Genomic DNA, 19,971 nt, shown 5'->3' with positions numbered 1-19,971 from the left:
TTTTCACTGAGCATAATGTTTTTGAGATTCGCCCTTGTTCTGCATTTACCAGCAGTCCACTCCTTTTTAATGTTAGTAGTATTCACTGTATGAATATATCTCTACATCCAATCACCCAATGAATGTTTGGGTTATTTCCAGTCTGGGGCTATTATTAGTAAAGCTGCTATAAACTTTTGTAAGTCTTTGTATGGAAACACATTTTTATTTCTCTTGAGTAGACAGTGGAAACTGATGGGTTGTATGGTAGGTGTAGTTTTAACTTAATAAGAAAGTTTAAAACGTTTTGCCGTAGTAGTTGGACTGTTTAATCTACCCCCCATTACTATGTGAGAGTTCCAGTTCATTCACATCCTCACCAACATGAGGTGCTGTTCATCATTTTAAAAGAATATGTTTTCCACTTTGTTAGGTAGAGTGTTTTAGAAACGTCTATACCATCCGGTTTGTTGATAACACTGTTCATGCCATCTATATGCTGACTGATTTTCTGTCTAGTTGTACTATCAATGTGCTGAAATTTCCAGTTACAACTTTAAATTGTACATATATTTTTCAGTTGTCAATTTTTGCTTCATATATTTTGAAAGTTTGTTTTTGGGTGAAAACACTATCATAATTATTATATGAGGTGTGATAAAAAAAATACGGTGAATGGTTAAATTTTAAAAATTTATTACAGTAAAAGACACATTGCCACTAATCCCCCTTAATATACCCACCTCGCTTTAAACACACTTATTCCATCATTCTTGCCACTTTCTGAAGCAGTTCTGGAAGTCCTCTTTCATGTCATTAGTTGCGCTGTTGTAGCTGCCTCAAAGTCCTGAATCATTTTGACTTTGGGGAAGAGCCAGAAGTTGCACGATGCCAGGTCCGATGAATAAGGTGGATGAGGACACACCGTAATGTTTTTATTTGACAGAAATTGCCCTATACCAGAAGCGATGTGTGACACAGAGCGTTGTCATGATGGAGGATGATTTACAGCACACTTTAAAACACACCTTTTTTCAACTGTAGCTCACACCCGACTGACTGCATCCAACAAGCTGAAATTTGTCACACACTGTTACTAAGGTTTGATGCGCTGCTTTCCCTTATTGAAGAACCCTGCCTTTACATTGGATGGCACTCGGCAGCAGCATTCACATTTTTTTATCACAACGAAAAGGTTCCATGCCACACATTGTTTCTGGTGTGGCAATTTCTGTCAAATAAAAACATTACGGTGTGTCCTCATCACCCTTATTCACCGGATCTGGCACCATGTGGTTTCTGATTCTTCCCAAAAATCAAAATGACCATGAAAGATAAACGTTTTTAATCAATTCGGGACATTGAAGCAGCCACGACAGCCCAAGTAAAGACACCCACGAAAGAGGACTTCCAGAACTGCTTCAGAAAGTGGCAAGAACAAGGGGTAACTGTGTTTGAAGAGAGGGGGTGTTTTTTGAGAGGGATTAATGGCAATGTGTCATTTTTTTTTTTTAAGATTTTACTGGGGAAGGGGAACAGGACTTTATTGGGGAACAGTGTGTACTTCCAGGCCTTTTTTTCCAAGTCAAGTTGTTGTCCTTTCAATCTTAGTTGTGGAGGGTGATGTTCAGCTTCAAGTTGTTGTCCTTTCAGTCTTAGTTGTGGAGGGTGCAGCTCAGCTCCAGGTCCAGTTGCCGTTGCTAGTGGGCACAGCCCACCATCCCTTGTGGGAGTTGAACCGGCAACCTTGTGGTTGAGAGGACGCACTCCAACCAACTGAGCCATCTGGGAGCTCACCGGCAGCTCAGCTCAAGGTGCCATGTTCAATCTTAGTTGCAGGGGGCGCTGCCCACCATCCCTTGCGGGAGTCGAGGAACTGAATTGCAACCTTGTGGTTGAGAGCGCACTGCCCCATGTGGGAATCGAACTGGCAGCCTTCAGAGTTAGGAGCACGGAGCTCTAACCGCCTGAGCCACCGGGCCGGCCGGCAATGTGTCTTTTACTGTAATCAATTTTTTAAAACATTCACTGTGTTTTTTTATCAGACCTCATATAACAAGTGGCAAGGCTAAGATTCAAACCCAACTAATACTAAAGACCATTTTTAAAAATCCATACCACACTACTTCCCATTATTTCTCAGCACAGATACAGAATGAGATTTGGTTCACCAAAGTTTTACTTAGCTAGGTTATTAAATATCAATGAGAATATCCGTTCAGCAAGGGTAAAATATATTAGCACACTGAGTTGAGAATATTTCATATAAAGATGCAATGTCATTTTAACCTATGTGACAGTTTGACAAATAGATGTGTATTTGTTTAAATTTAAAATTGGCATTTTAACATACTATGAGGCTGGTGGACCCTCAGTTATGATTCACTCAAGCCAGTAAATCCCAAGGGAAAACATATATTTCCTATTTCATGTAAGTAGATATAATATTCACCACGTAATATTAGTGACCACTGAATGGAAACTGCATTAAAGTTGTAGTCATGAGAACTAGAGAAGGCTTTAGCATACAGTAGGCACTCAATGCACATTTGGGCAATAAAAGGTCTCCAAAATTTTAATTCTCTAAAAGTATAATGATGCAACACTACATCAAAATAGTCAGCTGACCCTCCTGCCCAAAATCCTTAAAATGATAGTGGGGAAAAAAAAAGTAATGGGCTTGTGCCTCCAATACATACAGAGTAACAGGGACTATTTATCTTACCTGCCCGAAACAACTAAACAATGAAACAAAGTACATTAAACAATGGCACTCAAGACATTATGCAAGAGGCAACAAAAGACAGTGAACAGTGATGCATGAAAGATAAGAAAGAAAGGAGACCAACCCTATAATTGCCACAGCTACTACCTCGGTAAAGAAGTAAAGACAGAGGAACATAAAATATTTAAAGATAAATATGACAAAACCTACACAGTGAAAACTACAACACACTGCTAAGAGAAATTAACTAAAACCTAAACAAATGGAGCAATGTACCATGTTCATGCAGCAGAAGATTCAGTATCTTAAGGTGCCAATTTTCTCCAAATTCATCTGTAGATTCAACCTAATCCCAATAAAAATTCCAGGAATTATTTTGTAGGAATGGATAAGCTCATTCTAAAATTCATGTAAAGATGCAAAGGTCAGGCCAGCCTGGTGGCTCAGGTGGTTGGAGCGCTGTGCTCCTAATGCCGAGGTCGCTGGCTGGATTCCCATATGGGCCAGTGAGCTGCGCCCTCTACAGCTAAGATTGTGAACAACAGCTCTCCCTGGAGCTGGGCTGCCGTGGGCTGCTGTGAGCAGCCGGAGGTTGGCGTGGGCTGCTGTGTGCTGCCGTGGGCTACCATGTGCTGCCTGAGCAGCTGGTGGCCAGCATGAGTGGCTGGCAGCCAGCGTGAGTGGCCGGCAGCCATTGTGAGTGGCTGCCAACCAGCACAAGCTGCCATGAGCTGCTGTGAGCGGCCGACCGGTGACCGACTGCCTGGGGCGGGAGGGGGGGGCGGCGCAAGGCTCATAATACCAGCATGGGCCAGGGAGCTATGCCCTACACCACCAGACTGAGAAACAACGGCTTGAACTGGAGTGGGGGTTGGGGGTGGCAGAAGAAAGGGGGAAAAAATGCAAAGGTCCTAAAATCGCTAAAACACCTTTGAAAAACAAGAATAAAGTTGGAGGACTTAAATTACCTGGACTTCAAGACTTATTACAAAACTTGAGTTGAGTCAAGGCAGAGCAACATTGGTCTCAAGATGTCACTCTTGACATATATTCAATTAACTCTTGAAAAAAAGTTTATTGAAATAAAATTTACATAACATAAAATCCATCATTTTAAGCATTTAAAAGTATACAATTCAGTGGGTTTTAGTATCTTCTCAATATTATGCAATATCACCACTATCTAATTACAGAATATTCTCATCAACCCAGAAATAAGCCTTGTCCCTTCCAATTCCCCCACTTCAATCCTGGCCAACCACTCATCTATTTTCTGTCCTTACGGATTTGCCTAATTTGGAAATTCAATATAAATGAAACCATATTCAATGAAACCAAAAGTTGGTTGTTTGAAAAGATGAACAAAATTGACAAATCTTTAGCTTGACTGATGAAGAAAAATAAAGACTCAAATTACTGAAGTCAGGGATGTAAGCAGGAATATTACTAATGACCTTACAGAAATAAAATGACTGTTAGGCGAATACTATGAACAATGCCAACGTATTAGATAACCTAGATGAAATGGTCAAATTCCTAGAAACAAACTACCAAAACTTACTTAAGAAATAAAAAAATGTGAATTCTCAGAGGGTATTCAAGAAAAAGATTGAGTCAGTCATCAAAAAAACGTCCCACAAAGAAAAGCCCAGGAACAGATGGCTTCACTGGTGAATTCTACCAAAAATTTATAGAAGAATTAACACCAATCCTCAAACTCCTCCAAAACAGAAAAGGACGGAACACTTCCCAACTCATTCTATGAGTCCAGTATCACCCTGATACCAAAAACAGACATAGACATCACAAGAAAACTGTAGATGAGTAGCCTTTATGAATGGACACAAAAATCTTGAACAAAATACAAGCAAACTGAATCCACCCACATACTGAAGAGATAACATACCACATCCCAGAAATATAAGGGTTCAGGATAGGGGCTAGTCATTCCAGAAAAACCAATCATGTGATTAGACAGTTGGGGCTTTGAGACACATGATATCGGCCCCACCTTCTTGGGGGAGAAAGGGACTGGAGATTAAGTTCAACCACGTGACCAAAACTCCAATAAAAACTCTGCTCCACTGAAGCTCAGTGCAGCTTCCTGACTGGTAAATACACTGCTGTGCCGGGACGGTGATGCACCCTGATTCCATAGGAAGAGGGCATGGAAGCTCCACACTGAGACCCTCCCAGATTTTGTCCTATATGGCTCTTCATCTGGCTAGTCCTAAATTGCATCGTTTAAAATAAAACCATAATTGTAAGTGTCATACTTTTCTGAGTTCTGAGTCATTCCAGCCAATTACCAAACCTGAAGTGGGTCATGGGAACTTGCAGCTGGCATTTGAAATGGGGGCCGTCTTGCTGGTGATGGTGCCCTCAAACCTGTGGAAGCTGACACTAGCTCCAGGTGGCTGGAGTCAGAATCGAATGGTATTGCAGTTAGTGTCAGAACCAAATACAACCAAGGATTTCTGTGAAATTTGACATGCTGATTCTAAAATTAAGAGAAGACTATAAAGGGCAGAAAATAACCAATGGCTTTTCAAAAAAAGGTAGGATAAGTTGCCTTATCAGATAGGACTTACTTTAAAGCTACAGTTAAGTAAAACCTGGTGATGGTGACACCAATGTAACAAACAGAGCCTAGAAATAGATGCACACATACATGGACCTTGGTATATGAGAGGTGGTATTGCAAATTAGTGAGGGGGGGAACCTCACACATTACACAAAATTAAATTCCAGGAAGTTTAAAACTACAATTTGAAAAACACAACTTTTAGAAAAAATACGTGAGTATTTTCTGACCTCAGGTCATCAAGAGAAGGGCTTCTTAAACAAGATATAAAAAGTGTAACCGTTAAAAAAAAAAAAAGATTGACAATTATACTACACTGAAATGCTGAAGTTTGGATCAACAACAGATACTGTAATAATAGTAAAAAAAGATAAGCAGTGTTGAAATGTTTGCATTACAAATAAAACTGACAAAGGATTGACATCCAAAATAAGGAATTGCTACAAATCAATAAAAACAGACAACCACACACAAAAAGAAAAATGGGGAAGGCTGTTTATAAAAAGGCAATTCTCAGAAGGAAAAACTGAATGGCCGAAAAACATGAAACAATGTTCTACCTTACCATAGCAACAATAAGAACTAATTCACAACCACATTATCAAAAACTTAAAAGTCTGACAATACCAAGTTGATTACCTGGACAAATGGGAACCGTCATTTACTGCTGGCAGTGTACAAATTGATAAAGCCAAGGGCAAATCTGACTATACCAAGACTAAACAAAGACTTACATATCCTTTAGCCCAGCAATTCCATCTCTAGGCCAGGCCGCTATTAATTCATTACAGCATAACTCTTAATAGTACAAAAACAAACCTAGGTATTCAATTTTTTTTTAATTACAGTATTTTCATGTAACAGGATACTTTATAGCAGTTAAAGTATATAAGTAAAATAGCATGCTCCAACAGGGATATATTTCATCAACAGTGTTAAAGGGAGAAGAAAGAAAGATGTAGAAGAATGAATACAGTATTCAAGTGTTTGCATATAAAGTTTTAAAGCATGTAAATCCATCCCATGTATTGTTTATGGATACATGAATACTCTTAGTATAAAAGTGTTCGTGGGAATGATAAACTCCAAAATCCAGGACAGTGGTTGCCTGTGGGAATGGAGGAAAGAGAATCAGAACAGGAGTAATACACAGAAGGCTTTAAATAAATCTGTAATTTTAATGTCTTAAAAGGTAACAGCAAAAGTAAGGATATTGAAAGAAAAAGGCACATCCTTGAAAATTTCAGAACTCCAGGAATTTTTAAAAAATCATAAAAATCTTTCAGGAAAGAAAAGAAACTCACAAAGGAACAAGAATCAGATTGACAGATTTCTCATCAGCCACAGTGAGTGCTAGAAGATAAAAGAGCAATATCGTCAAAGTGTGGGGCAGGGGGTGTTATTTGAACACTGGAATACTGCTTTCAATCTAAACAGGCACTCAAAACAAGGAAAAAATAAATGTATTTTTGGACATGCAAAAACTCAAAGTTCACCACTTAGAAATCCTGTTTGAGAAAGAATGACCTACAGCAAAAGAATCCAAGAGGAAAAATGTGGGAATCAAAGCAGTGGTTAGCAAATAAACTATTAAAACATTAGTTTGATTTAAATAATTGTTGAGAAACATAAAAATAAATAAATGACAATACAGAACTAAAATCCCAGTATTTACAAACAAGGCAGGTTGGATGTGAGACTGAGAGGCAGGGTCAGAAGGGAGGGAGCATGTTAAGATTCTATTGCTTGTGAGTATTGCAGTTAGTTATGAAAGTAACTGTGCTCTAATATCAACCACAGAGAAGATGCAGAAAATTGCCCAATATTAATTTCACTGTAGACAGTTTACATCATTGATAATTCTAGCTTAAGAAATAACATTTTGTCTTTCAAGATGATGGAGTTATCCTGCACTAATTAAATGGCCTGAGACCAGACTTTAATTGTAACTCAAGTAACATTACAGGTTGGAGTTACCACATGGGGTCTAACAACATGTATAAGATATGGAGAAACAGTCACTTCTAAGATGAAATTCAACTCAACTCATGCTAGAGAATCTTTCAAGATTAATCAAGAATTACTCAACTATCAACCCACACAATGATACATTTACTTATGTACTTCCCATGTATGTAATAGACTCAGTCCACACAATATATTTTACAGACCTGTTTCTCAATTTAGAATGGCATTTCAATTTATTCGAAGTTCCATCTCTTTCTTTGTGGGAAGAGGGGGAATAGTAAGGACATGCAACAACTATCAGATCTTTACCCAGCAGAATATAATCTCAAATTACAACAAAATTTTTTTTGCAAATGAAAATGACAGAGTATCTCAGTTAAAGAAAGCTTCACCTATAAGAGAATACAATTGAACACCAGTGCCAAGATAATTTAATAAAGTGAATTTTAATTATCTTAAGTACATAAATAACGCACTCTAAAAACTGTCCTTAATAAAGTATGTTAAATATGTATTTAACATATGTATAGCATATACATGTACAGCAACTTAAATAAGTCACAAAAACCAAAGGAGCTGTAAAATAAGATATACTCGTATTGCCATAATCTGTCTATTTGCAGTAAGCTTTTAGGAAGCTATAAAATTTACACAGCTAGTTCTTCAAATAGTGCTTGTATGTTTATTAGAATTATGAATTTTTAAAAATAGGATATCACACCCTTTGCCCATAAATGGGCCTTTTGGGCCATTTCTGTCCACAATAAACGGATTAACTACCCACTCTCTAAGCCAGAAACCTGGGAATCATACTAAAGTCTTCTTACTCAAAGACCCTTCACATTAATTCATTCACTAAATGCTTGTCAATTCTACCTACACAATCTTTCTCAGATCTAGTCTTTCTTTTCACTCTCACAGCCACTGCCCCAATTCATACCTTACCTACCCTCAACCTGTCCAATGCTTTTCCAACAACTCAGAAAATTTTGGTTTCAGAAATGAGAATTTCAGCTCACCCCTGGTGGAGATGATATAAAACAACTGAGAGAAACTGGACTGGGAATCCTTGTGTTAATTTTAAAACGTAAACAGCAGAGAATAATGATTTTTCCCTGAGATGTCTTGGGAAAGATAAAAGAAAAACATTTTAAAACTATATTCTGAGGATTCCTATAAAAAGTAATAAGCTTAGAAAACACAGGTTAACACATATGCTTTGACATGCAGTTAAGACACGGTAAAACCACATAATCCAAGAAAGGAACTGAGAGATTACACAAAGATTTTCCACGTTAGCCTTTTACTATAATACCCATGATGGAGATGACCTGGGAGGAAACACCTGAGGGAGCGAGGGAAGAACGAAGGAAGGAAGAGAAACAAGTGGAGGGAGGAAGATTTAATAGTGTATTACCTTTATAAGCAACAGCCAAAAGGAAAAGGAGAGTTACACCCTCACAAATCTCTAGCAAGAATGAAAAGAAGTAAAAAAGATATCAAAAATCCATTATTATTAGTAATTTGAAATACGTGACATTTATTCACTTAACACGTTGCGTACGGCGGGGTTTAAATCCCTCGTGAAGATTCTCGTGATCCATACGCAACGCGTTAACTAACATTTGAGCTTCTATGATAGACTAACAACTATGTTACAAACAAAGTAAAATATGCGTAAGGCAAAATGAATTCTTTGTGGAACTTTCCTAAAGTTAGGTTGCAGTTTCCTGTACACACCATATTGTTTCACACTTCTATGCCTTTTCCCATGCTGGTCCCTAAATGGAATGCTTTTCCATCTCCTATTCAAACGTTCAAATTTCCATAATAACTATAGTGATACTACGATATCACTCGGCCAGTTAGGTACTTGCTCTTTTATATTCCCAAAGCACCTCCTTTATTACAGCATTTATACTTCTATATAATTGTTTGCATAACTAGATTCATGTAAACACAATACAAATATATGCTGTCTACAAGAGACACATTTTAGAATCAAAGACACAAGGCAGTTAAAAGGATAGAAAAAGACATACCATGAAAAGCAGTAACCAAGAGACAGCTGGAGTAGCTATACTAATACCAAGACAAAACAGATTTTAAGATAAAATTGAAAGTACCTGGACAAATAGGTGACAGCAGACATTTCTGGGACACATCACAATCACTGAGGCCAGGGCCCCAATCTCCAAAGATGCTGATTTTATGGAGTGTGGTAAGGCCCAGGCACCGGTATTTTTCAAAGGGATTCCCGAAGGTGATTCTAATGTGTAGCCAGAAATAGTTAATTAAAAAACCTGACTATAATAAAGGTTGAACACCACTGAGCTAGAAGGGAAAAAATAAGACCATTTCTTTAATTAGGGCAAATGGAAGTCGTAACAGTAGGGGAATGAACTCGGGAGGCTTCTGATGACACTGCAAAAAACTTTACAACTACAGGAAGTGGAGTCTTCCTTCAAAAAAATTCAAGACAATGATTTCCAAGTCTGAGGAAGACTAGGGTTGTCCTCAGCAATGATTAACAGGTGAAGATTCCCGCTCACAGCATTCAACTGGTATTTCTTTTAATATACTTCAGTATTCCGCTAAAATAATATACCTTTTATAATAATGCTCATACTAATACAATTAGAACTTGCAAAAGTAAAAAAGCATAACCGAGGAGAAAATCCTGCTCTAATCAGACTCAGAAGCCTGAGTGTTCAGAGCATTGCTCAGGGTTCAGACAAAGACCATGGTGCCGAGCGAGGGTGACATTATAATCGTAAGACGATCACAGCTGAGGGGACAGGACAGTGGTTAAGCACTAGGCTCCTGAAGCCAGTTACCCAGTTTTAAATTCCCACAGCATTATACACTATCTTTGTACAGTCAAAATGTTCTCCAACTCTTTAACGTTGTGTGACTTCAGGCAAGTTACTTTACCTCTCTCTAAGACTCAGTTTCTTTATAAAGTGAAAATAGTAACAGGAATAGAGTAGTTGTGAGGATTAAATAATCTTACTAGAAGACTTTAGCATAGAGCCTGGCTCAACAGTAAGCTCTAACAACTATAAAATTATTACTAAAGGCATTTAACCTATAAAATGATGGTACAGCATGTATACTCCAAGGCCCCTCAGTTTTGCATTTTTATTACTCATTTTTGTTTCTCTCAAAGATGGGAATGGAGAAGATAATTTAAAGTTGAAAAGGGAGGCCCAAAATATGGGAAAATAGGAAAGAAAAAGGATGAGACATAGTTATCGCGGTGAATCAAACCAGATAAGCATAGAAGAGAAACAGGCTATAAAATGAAAAGGCCATGAAGATACAAAGACAAGGACAAACCAGTTGATCACAGTCAAAATTTACAAGACAAAAATATCTCTAAAATGAGGAATGTTAGGGAATGTCTGGATTCCGATGCCGGCCTCAGGTCAGCACTACTAGAGATCATTCCTTCATGGTTCTAATAAAGTCCAGCTTGACAAGACTTTAATGGGAATTAAATTAGGCTCCATTATTATTTTTTAAATTTATTAAGGACCACAAAGAGCTTTATATATCATTATTATTTTTTTAAGGAGGGCACAGCTCACAGTGGCCCATGTGGGGATCGAACCGGCAACTTTGGCGTTATGAGGACCACGCTCTAACCAACTGAGCTAACCGGCCACCCTCCATTATATTTCTGATTAGATAAAGTTCTTTAAAGTGTTACAGTCTCGCTATAGCCAAAACTCCAAACACCAAAAGCAACTTACAATTTGGAATAACTCTTTCTATTTTTCTTTCCCTAAAAGGCTTTTAACACTTAAACTTTGAAGATGGCAATTATATTTATTTGCAGAGCCAACAGAGAGGATGCTCCAAACAGAAGTATCAAAGGAATTCCCTGAGATACCCAGCTTTCCAAGTACCAAAGATTGGTAACCAACACTCTGCACTTTCCCTATAAAACAATGACTGAAGCTCAAGGTACACAACAACGCCCACATGTAAGGCAGCTACTCTCTACTATGTTCTCTCCAGTCCTCTCACCCTATAACCTAAGTACCTCTTTTAAATTCTATCTTCAATTTATACCAGAGGTGCCAAAAAATGTATACAAGTGGACACTATGGTCAGCGTTGCTCAAGCAGTAGTTCGCTGTAATCAGAAGTGTCTGGACGCTGATGGTAACCACTTACTTTCAGCACCTCTTGTAACTGCAGAAGTCAAACGTTGACTTGTATTCATCTTTTGTTACTGGTATATATGATTACAATTTTAACACAGTTTTCCTTTCTTAAAATGTGTATACGGTTTTTTTGGCACCCTCTGTATATCCTTTCCCATCTGAGTACATGGCCTCACCATTCACCCAACCTTATTTTCATCAAGGCCTGGGGACTCTATCTCCAAATCAGATCTTAAATCAGTCCACTTGGATGAGATTTTGAGGCCAGTACAACAGCAGTATTACAACAATTCTTACCCTTACTGTCAATTACTCTCTCACTTGGCCCCCATCCCAGCCTTGCCTTATGACAATTAAGCAGTCGTAAGACGCTAGGGCTATCCTTGAGTGAAAGAAATTAGTTCAATGCAATGTCATCACCTTGTCAACAGAAAAGCTTTTAGATACACCTAACCTAAAAAAGGAGTAACAGTGAAAGAGTTGTGTGTAATATTAGATAAATATTGAGGAAACTACTGCTCTGTTATTTTCATTCACAGGACAGTCTAGGCACTTAATTTATATATTCTGGTTCCAAAAGTGTTCTCAAACACAAAGATAATCATCTGATAAATATCTTTCTTCACTAGAATAAGAATCAGTAAATTTCTTTCTGTAAAGGGCCAGATAGTAAATACTTCAGGTTTTACAGGATATATGTTCTTTGTCAAAATCACTCAACTCTGCCACTTTAGTGTGAAAGCAATCATAGACAATATGTAAACAAATTAATGAAACTGCGCCAATGAAACTTTATTTACAAAAAAAAAATCAATGCGCCAGATTTGGCCCACAGGCAGTAGTTTGCCCACCCCTGCATTAAATTATCACAGACGAGGCTTTAACTTCCAATTACGTGCATTCATTTTAAATACAGTATTAAATCTAATTAAATGGGACATAAAATCTGTTAACTCAAGTGCTAGCATCAACCAACATGTCAATTACTTTCAACCATCAAAGGAAAAGTGTCATTCTCATATGTTGGTGAAATGTTTGATTAAAAGTTTACTTTATAAGATTTAATTCTAAAAAGAAATTTAGAAGTTTTCCTATAATAAATTGTGAGAAAACTATTCATCACATAAACATTTATCCCTGACCTCAAGGAGCTTACAACCTCTCAGGCAAGACTAAGTACAAAAAGTGTTATGAGTACTATGATATAAAAATCTGCGGCGGCCGGTTAGCTCAGTTGGTTAGGGCACGGTGATAGTAGCAACAAGGTTGCTGGTTCGATTCCGGCATGGGCCAGTGAGCCGTGCCCTCCACAACTAGATTGAAGGACAATGACTTGAAGCTGATGGGCCCTGGAGAAACACACTGTTCCCCAATAGTCCCCAATTAAAAAAAAAAAAAAGTCTAGGATTAGGTACTGATCTGGGTGACCTGGTGGATGAAGGTAAGTAATAGTCATTGTAAGAGGTAATTCAGGATTAAAAGTAAAAGCAGCAACTCAATTTTCCTTTTATAAAGCCTCTTAGAAGACTACTTTTATTTTTTCTGAGTTAAAATTGACATATAACATTACATCATTTTCAAGTGTACAACATGATTCAGTATTGCAAAATGATCACAATAAGTCAACAGCCATCACTACATAGTTATAAATTTTCTTGTGATTAGAACTTTTAAGATGCATTCTCTTAGCAACTTCCAAATATACAATACAGTATTATTAACTATAGTCACCATACTGTACATTACATTCTCATGACTTATTTATTTTATAACTGAAAGTGTACCTTTTGACCACCTTCTCCCATTTCACTTCCTGGTAGAAGACTACTTTTAAACATTATTATTATTTTTTTTCTTTTGGTGACTACCAAAGAAATACATAATTACTATAGAAAATGAAATGTGAAAAAATGTAAGAAAAACCAAAGAAAAAATAAATACCTATAATCCTACCACCCAGAAAATAATTAAGATAAATGTATACAAATACATTTAGGCATACAGATCGAATAAATACAAAGCTAAACAAATTATAAAACAAAGTTCACTAAAACATATATCATTACCAAGTAAAGATTTTACTTGCTCATACATTAACTTTTTTTTTTTTTAATCTTATTGCTTCATTGTCTACCTTTGCTGCTAAACTGAGCTCCACGATAATGGCAAGGATTTTATCTATTAATACCTTGCTCATTAATGTATCCGCAGAGTATAAACATGTCTGGCACATAGTAGGCAATCAATTAACATTTGTTGAAAGAACAATTTTTTTAAGTGAAGCCCAAGATTAGTCTCTCAAGCAGTATTTGATACTATAAAAATTCTAACATAAACATAAATACGTTCTTTGAATACATGATTCAGATTAAAATGTACTTTTGAGTCTGAATTGCTCTTACTTTCCCACATTGCACGTGACTGTACATCTCACCATAACACTGCCATAGAGATCATTTTAGTTCATTAATTTACAGACTAGAATTCATAGACTACTTCACTTGATAAAATCCCAGAGGAAAAAAAAATCAGTCTTTGAATGGTGACAGTAACTCAAGGTCTCAACTTATTAGTTTGGTGCAAAAGTAATTGCAGTTTTTGCAACTATTTTTAACCTTTTAAACCGCAATTAATTTTGCACCAACCTAATAGCTGCTTCTTACTATTAATAGATTAGAAAATCCTTAAAAGAAGCACCCATGTTTAATGTTTTTTTGAAAAACAAAATAATCTCCACAATGTTTACTGTACTTGGCATATAGCTGATACTCAATATATATATTAAGTAAATGAAGTAGCTAATAAATGCTTACCTTTCCTACTAGATGAGAATTTAATATAAACTTCAAGGCAAACTTCTTAATAATTAAAAAACAAGTAGTCAGTTTACATTAACAGGACCATTTTAGCCAGAAAAAATCCTTTTGTCCCTGTTATCTCCAATCCTGGGATAATGCCAGCAACCTCCCCCCAAACCTCCATAACTTTTGGTTACGTCAACTCTGATATACCAAAAAGGATGGAGAAGAAATGCATTTCTCTCTTTCCCTCTAACAAATGTCAAAAAAATATTTCTTTTATCAAATGTGGAAGAGCCAAAGCTAGTCACTTTCCACCAAACCAGTCTCTGTTCCCAGCAACGCTACCTATTATCAATCATCTACCACTGTAGACCCATGCAACGCCCAGTACATGCATCTGGTAAGATCTTTCGCTTAAAGCAACAGATGGTGGCTCCAGGTATGGCAAAGTCACCTTTCTTTCTACTTTATCGAAAGCATCTAAAAACTACTGTCACACAATTCAATTAGCAGCAATAAGAGAGAACATACTAAGTTACAGCCACAACTCCAGTTAAATATAAAAGCTATATACATGACACTTAAAGAGTCAAACCTCTAATCATCAATAAATGTAAAAAACAAATCAAACCTAAAACTGCTCTAAAAAAAATAAAACCTTAAAAAAAATAATCAAACCAAAAAAAACTAATGATTCAACTTCTTTAGTACTATACAAACAACTCAGTCAACCATCGTGTCAACTATGGGAATCATAACACATTCTCCATATATACTTTAACAGACTGTAATTAGATAGTATATGTAATGTCTCAACCAATACCGTACAAAGACTATCTTTAAAGACTGAAAAAGTATATTTTCCTCTTGAAAACGAATGTCCTCTGCAGAAGAAGAAAAGATGCTTGGGAGCTCAGCAGTTGGTAATAACAAAGTTAATGTCCACTTTTATTTGTATCAATACTTTCTAATCATCTACCTCCCATCAGGAGGAAAATAGGAAGTACAGACAAAGCACAGGATTGGGAGGGCTTAAGCAGATTGTGAGGGAGGGTGGATAAAGAGTGCCTTCAGATGGACAGCCTTTTCCTAGTTTAACTAGTACCAACAAGAAATCTAAACTTTTTTGGCTGATAATTTCAGCATATAGGTGGACTTTTCAAGTAACAGGTTGAGTAACACCAATGGTTAGCTAGCTGTACACACTTGAAATCAATCTCTGCACCTTGGTTTTCTTCCCTGCAAAATAAAGTCAAAATAGATGCAAAAGTCCTTTCTTTCTACCCCTAAAACGCAATAATAGTCTTTAGAGCACAGGTTCCCAAGCTTTCTTAGGGTTCATAGTACCCTCGTTATTTCAGTAATGTTTCCATAGCAGCTCTACACCAAGAAATAATAGCAGTTTCACCTATTAAGTTGTTAGTAGCCATTTGAAAAACTAATCTAACTCAGTTGAAAATAATACTCATTCTTAAATAACCACAATTACTACTTACAGAACGTATATTACAGTTGGATACTGCACTTCTCAAACCTTGGAATCAGACTGGACACTATCCTTATTTCCCATTCCATAATGATTTTCATGCAGTATTTGCAATTTATGACAGCAATACCCTCAAACTCACAAAGATATGGCATCAAAAGGTACATAGCACAATCTAATTTTGAAACCATGAACTCTCTCAAGCTAGTCAACAGATACCAAGTACTGCTCTATCTCCCTTGAAAATTTAACAACCAGACAGCACCTCTGCAAGTTGGTGGTAATACCCTGCAGTGCCTTGGTGAAGTTTGGGAAACATGGCCCTATGGCAGTGTTTTATATAATTTTATGGCTTGGACTCAGACAGCCCTAGGTTGAAAATCAGATTCTACCGATATAACTATATAATCTTGGGCACTAAGCAGCTGAATCAATCTCTTGAACCTTACCTTCTATGGCTGCCAAATAGGAATAACAGTAGCAACTTCAGAGTATAGTCATAAGGCATGAGATATTTGCACATAGTAAATGCTCAATAAATGATAGCTATTATTAACTATATCATTAAAACCAAACAAGTAGTTTATAAAACTAAATTTAATAATTGACTCTGTGGGGCTGAAGGCAGCATTCTAAGCTGAAGCCCCAATGTCAAATGAAAACTTATATAAACAAATTATTAGGGGAAAGATCATAAAGTGCTTAAACAAGGGCAATACAGAGAACTACAGTCTCCTCCAAAGGGTATCATAATGTTGATGTACCTATCACAACACATGACTAGGTAAAAATTTTAAAGTGGCAACTCAGAAGAATATATGTATGTTAAAAAAACAACTTTCAAGGGATAATCACACTAGGAAAAAACAAAAATTTTATAAACTAGGACTCTTTAAACAGCATTAAGAACTACTTTTTAAAAATACTTAAAATTTATACAGAGCAAAACTCATTTGATTATAACAAAGAGTTTTCACCAAGAGCATTAATAGCTCAGTATTATACCTGTGCTCAAACATCTTTCTCACAATGTGCTAAGAATTTATCACTTTAATTTGAAATACACTCATGTGTCTTCTATCTCACAAACATCTGTAATAAAATTTGTAATACAAGAATATCTGTAAGTGCTCAGTTTATGGAAGGATTTTTGAAACATTTCATTTGATTCTCAGCTATTATCCAATTTACTAAAGAAACGGAGGTCCATAGAAATTAAGTAAGTTGCACTACAACCTACCTATTACACAGTTGAACACTAAAACCTGTATCTCTTAACTCTTTCTAGTATACCACAACTCCTTCCCAAAAGACTCAGTTCAAATCTTGTTAGTTGGACCAGAATTGTTTTATCAACTATTTCAAACAGGTTAACCATCATCAAAGGCCTGAAAACCTTTTCCCTGCAAAGTAACAGCATTTCACCTGTAGAGACTTCATTTGCCAAGTATCTTGAACAGTAATGTTAACTGTGTAATATTAGTTAACAATTATTCTTAGATCACCTTATGACAAGATCTATTATTATAGTTGCAACTATACCAATGGTAATGCAGTGGCTGAGCCCCCTGATATAATCTATCAGCCCATATTATTTCCCATTTTTTACTTAGCTGGTGATCCACTGTTCAACTCTAGATAGACAGGTAACATGAAGTATTAAACTGACCCTCATATTTTCTTCTTCTGTTACTAACATAAACCAAATGCAGTGGCCAAAATACTTAAAAGTCATGGAGGGGCAAGCAATCATGTATACCAACCAAAATACAATGCCATCACAGAAAGTCTATGTCTGCCTTTCAGTTTGGTCCAAGTAAATTCCAAAAAAATTTACCAGCAATTCCTTTCCTCAAATTCCCACATTTCTAATAGATTATTATCTATTATCTATATCCTATGGTATCATAAAAGCAACTTACTAAGGCATTCTACTTCACAATGAATATTTCCTTAAAAACTGAATGTAAATACTATTTGATAATGAAATACTATATTGGGGAGCTTAACTTTTAGGGAAATTCTGCAGGAAGTCTTTATATATTGTAACTAATCATCATCCTCTTTTATATTATGTATAAGAAATTTAGCCTTTTACGTGCCAGAGTTTAAGGGTAGAAGAGATTTAGGCAGATAAGAAGAGATATAGGCCTGTACCATAACTACTGTATTAATTTGAGTCTCTGGAAACCATAACATAATTTTCTCTATAGGTAATAATTTTGAAGAACTTCACACTTTGTCCCTTCCTAGCAATGTAAATATACTGTTAACAGAAACTTCATTTCCTTGGAGAATTGAAGAGCGACGCTGCTTTCTTGAAAAAGAAAACAGCTGACTTGTACAATACCCAGTCCACTTTGGCCACCTAATACGGAGAAGAAGAAAAAAAGACCTATTTGGAAAACGTTTCTTCTCCAGCCAAAGGCTGTTCCCAGATAAAGGCAATGCTCCGAGTACAACAAAAAACCCTTCTCTGAGGGAAGAAATGTGCCAGAAAAGGAAAGGCATGGATCAGAAATAAATAGGGGGGTGGGTGAGTGAGTGTATTCGCTCAGTGTGAGAGCTGGAGGCAGCAGGCGCAGCGCTGAGATGCTCCAACGAAAGAACCACCACCAGCAGCAGAAGCAGCAGCAGCAGCAGCAGCAGCAGGAGGAAGTTTCAATGGGGCCGGGCAGAGCATGCGCCCTGCACCCGCGCGGTGGCCTTATGTGGAAGGAGCACCACTTGCGAACACCAATAATAGACCAGCGGCACCAGAGAGAGAAACATGAGCAACAAGCACCTCTTCAACTGTTTCCCCCTCCGTCTGAGCCCCTCCTCCAGCCTACATACTAACCACCCCACCCCACCCTGCAAATGGAAGGGCGACTGCTTCTTCCCCTAAGCCTTGCTGCCAAGATGAAGGGGGAAGGGACTAAAAGTGGGGAGATGCTTTTCTATTATTGGGGGGGAGATGGAGGAGAGGGAAACTATGGGGGAAGGAGAAATTAACCCTCTACCCTCCAAAGTGGAGAAGCTGAACCGACTTCGCCCCCTAAAGCGAGAATGGAGGAGGACCCCCTCCCACGGGGGAGGAGCAAACCTCCCCACTCCGAGGAAGGAGTTTGGGGGGTTAAACCGGCCCTCGAGTGGAAGCGAAGAGGGACGAGAGCCTACTCTCTCGGGGGACTTCCCACAAGAGGGAGGGAGAGCTGAAGTGTCCGCTGGCCCCCGCCCACCCAGGTGGAGGAAGAGAAAGGGGCGCCCCTAGAAGATGAGCCCAGCCTTCCCCGAGACGGTCGGGAGGATGGTGGGAGGAGGGGAGGGAGTAAGAGAGAAGAGGAGGAGAAAAGCGCAAAGCTGGCCGGAACCTGCGCTCCCCTTCCCCCGCCACAGAGAGGGAGAAGGGGTGGGGGACCGGCCTCCGCCGCGAGGTAGCAGTCCCACGGGCAGCCCAGCAGCACAATGACCCCTCCCCGCCCCCAGCCCACACCTAGCTCGCGACGCCCCCCACCTCCTCCCGGCGCCCGGCCGAGTGGCCCTAGGGGGCCTCCGCCCCGCCTCCCCACTGCCCAAGACCCCGGGGGCAGGGCAGAGAAGACGGACCGTGCGGAGCTGCACCTTAGGGGGAGGACAGAGCCGCGGAGACCCGCGGCGTCTGTAAAGAGGAGAGAAGAAGGGTGCCAGGGCCGCTTCCCGCCGGGCGTTCGGGCCCCTCGCTTACCTTCTCCGTGGCCGACGTCCGGCGGCGGCGCCTGCAGCACCCGCTCCAGCTCGGGGAACGGCAACTCCGGCAGATCGAGCAGCGGCCCGTAGCGCTCCAAGAAGGAGCACACTACGGCAAAGTTGGGGCACGAACCCGGGCAGCCCGGAGGAGCCATCGCCGCCGCCGCTGCCGCCGCCGTCGCCATTTTGAACTGGAGGATGGAGGAGGAGGTGATGGGGGTGTGGGGGGAGCTGGGGCGCCAAGGAATGGCAGGGCAGCCTTACAGACGACAGGAGGCGCTGGCGAGTCGACTCCCTTGCGGATCCAGCGTTTCAGGCACGGCGCCGCGATCCCACAATACAGCGGCGGCTGGGAGCAGTCGAGAACCGAGTTAGACGGAGGAAAGAGAGGCGCTCAGTGCCTTTCACTTTCCGCCCCGTTCCCTCCCTCTACTTCGTCCCTCCCACTTCGGGTTCGCAACAGCCTCGTGTGACAGGGGGAATGAAAACAAGGGAAGCGGGGAAGGGAGGCGGGCTGGAAGCTGTAGAGGCGGGACTTTTTAGGAGCGG

At 39.0% G+C, this 19,971-nt stretch overlaps 1 protein-coding gene across 4 annotated transcripts in view; it reads right to left on the bottom strand.

Moving 5' to 3' along the window:
- The window catches only part of RSF1 (remodeling and spacing factor 1), a 124,961-nt gene extending 105,055 nt beyond the window's left edge, over positions 1 to 19,906 (bottom strand). For all 4 annotated transcript variants that reach the window (XM_074335718.2, XM_074335720.2, XM_019726392.3 and 1 more), the window contains exon 1: positions 19,421 to 19,906. In XM_074335718.2, coding sequence (XP_074191819.2) covers positions 19,421 to 19,607 — 187 coding nt within the window. In that variant the 5' untranslated portion in view covers positions 19,608 to 19,906. The remainder of the gene's footprint in view (positions 1 to 19,420) is intronic.
- Between the last annotated feature and the right edge of the window lie 65 nt (positions 19,907 to 19,971).

Source organism: Rhinolophus sinicus, chromosome 14 (genome assembly GCF_057876585.1).
Source record: "Rhinolophus sinicus isolate RSI-liver-muscle chromosome 14, RSI-T2T, whole genome shotgun sequence".
In the NCBI taxonomy this organism is placed as follows: Eukaryota; Metazoa; Chordata; class Mammalia; order Chiroptera; family Rhinolophidae; genus Rhinolophus; species Rhinolophus sinicus.
Note: the sequence above shows the minus strand (reverse complement) of the source record. Positions and strands in the feature narration are given on the sequence as shown.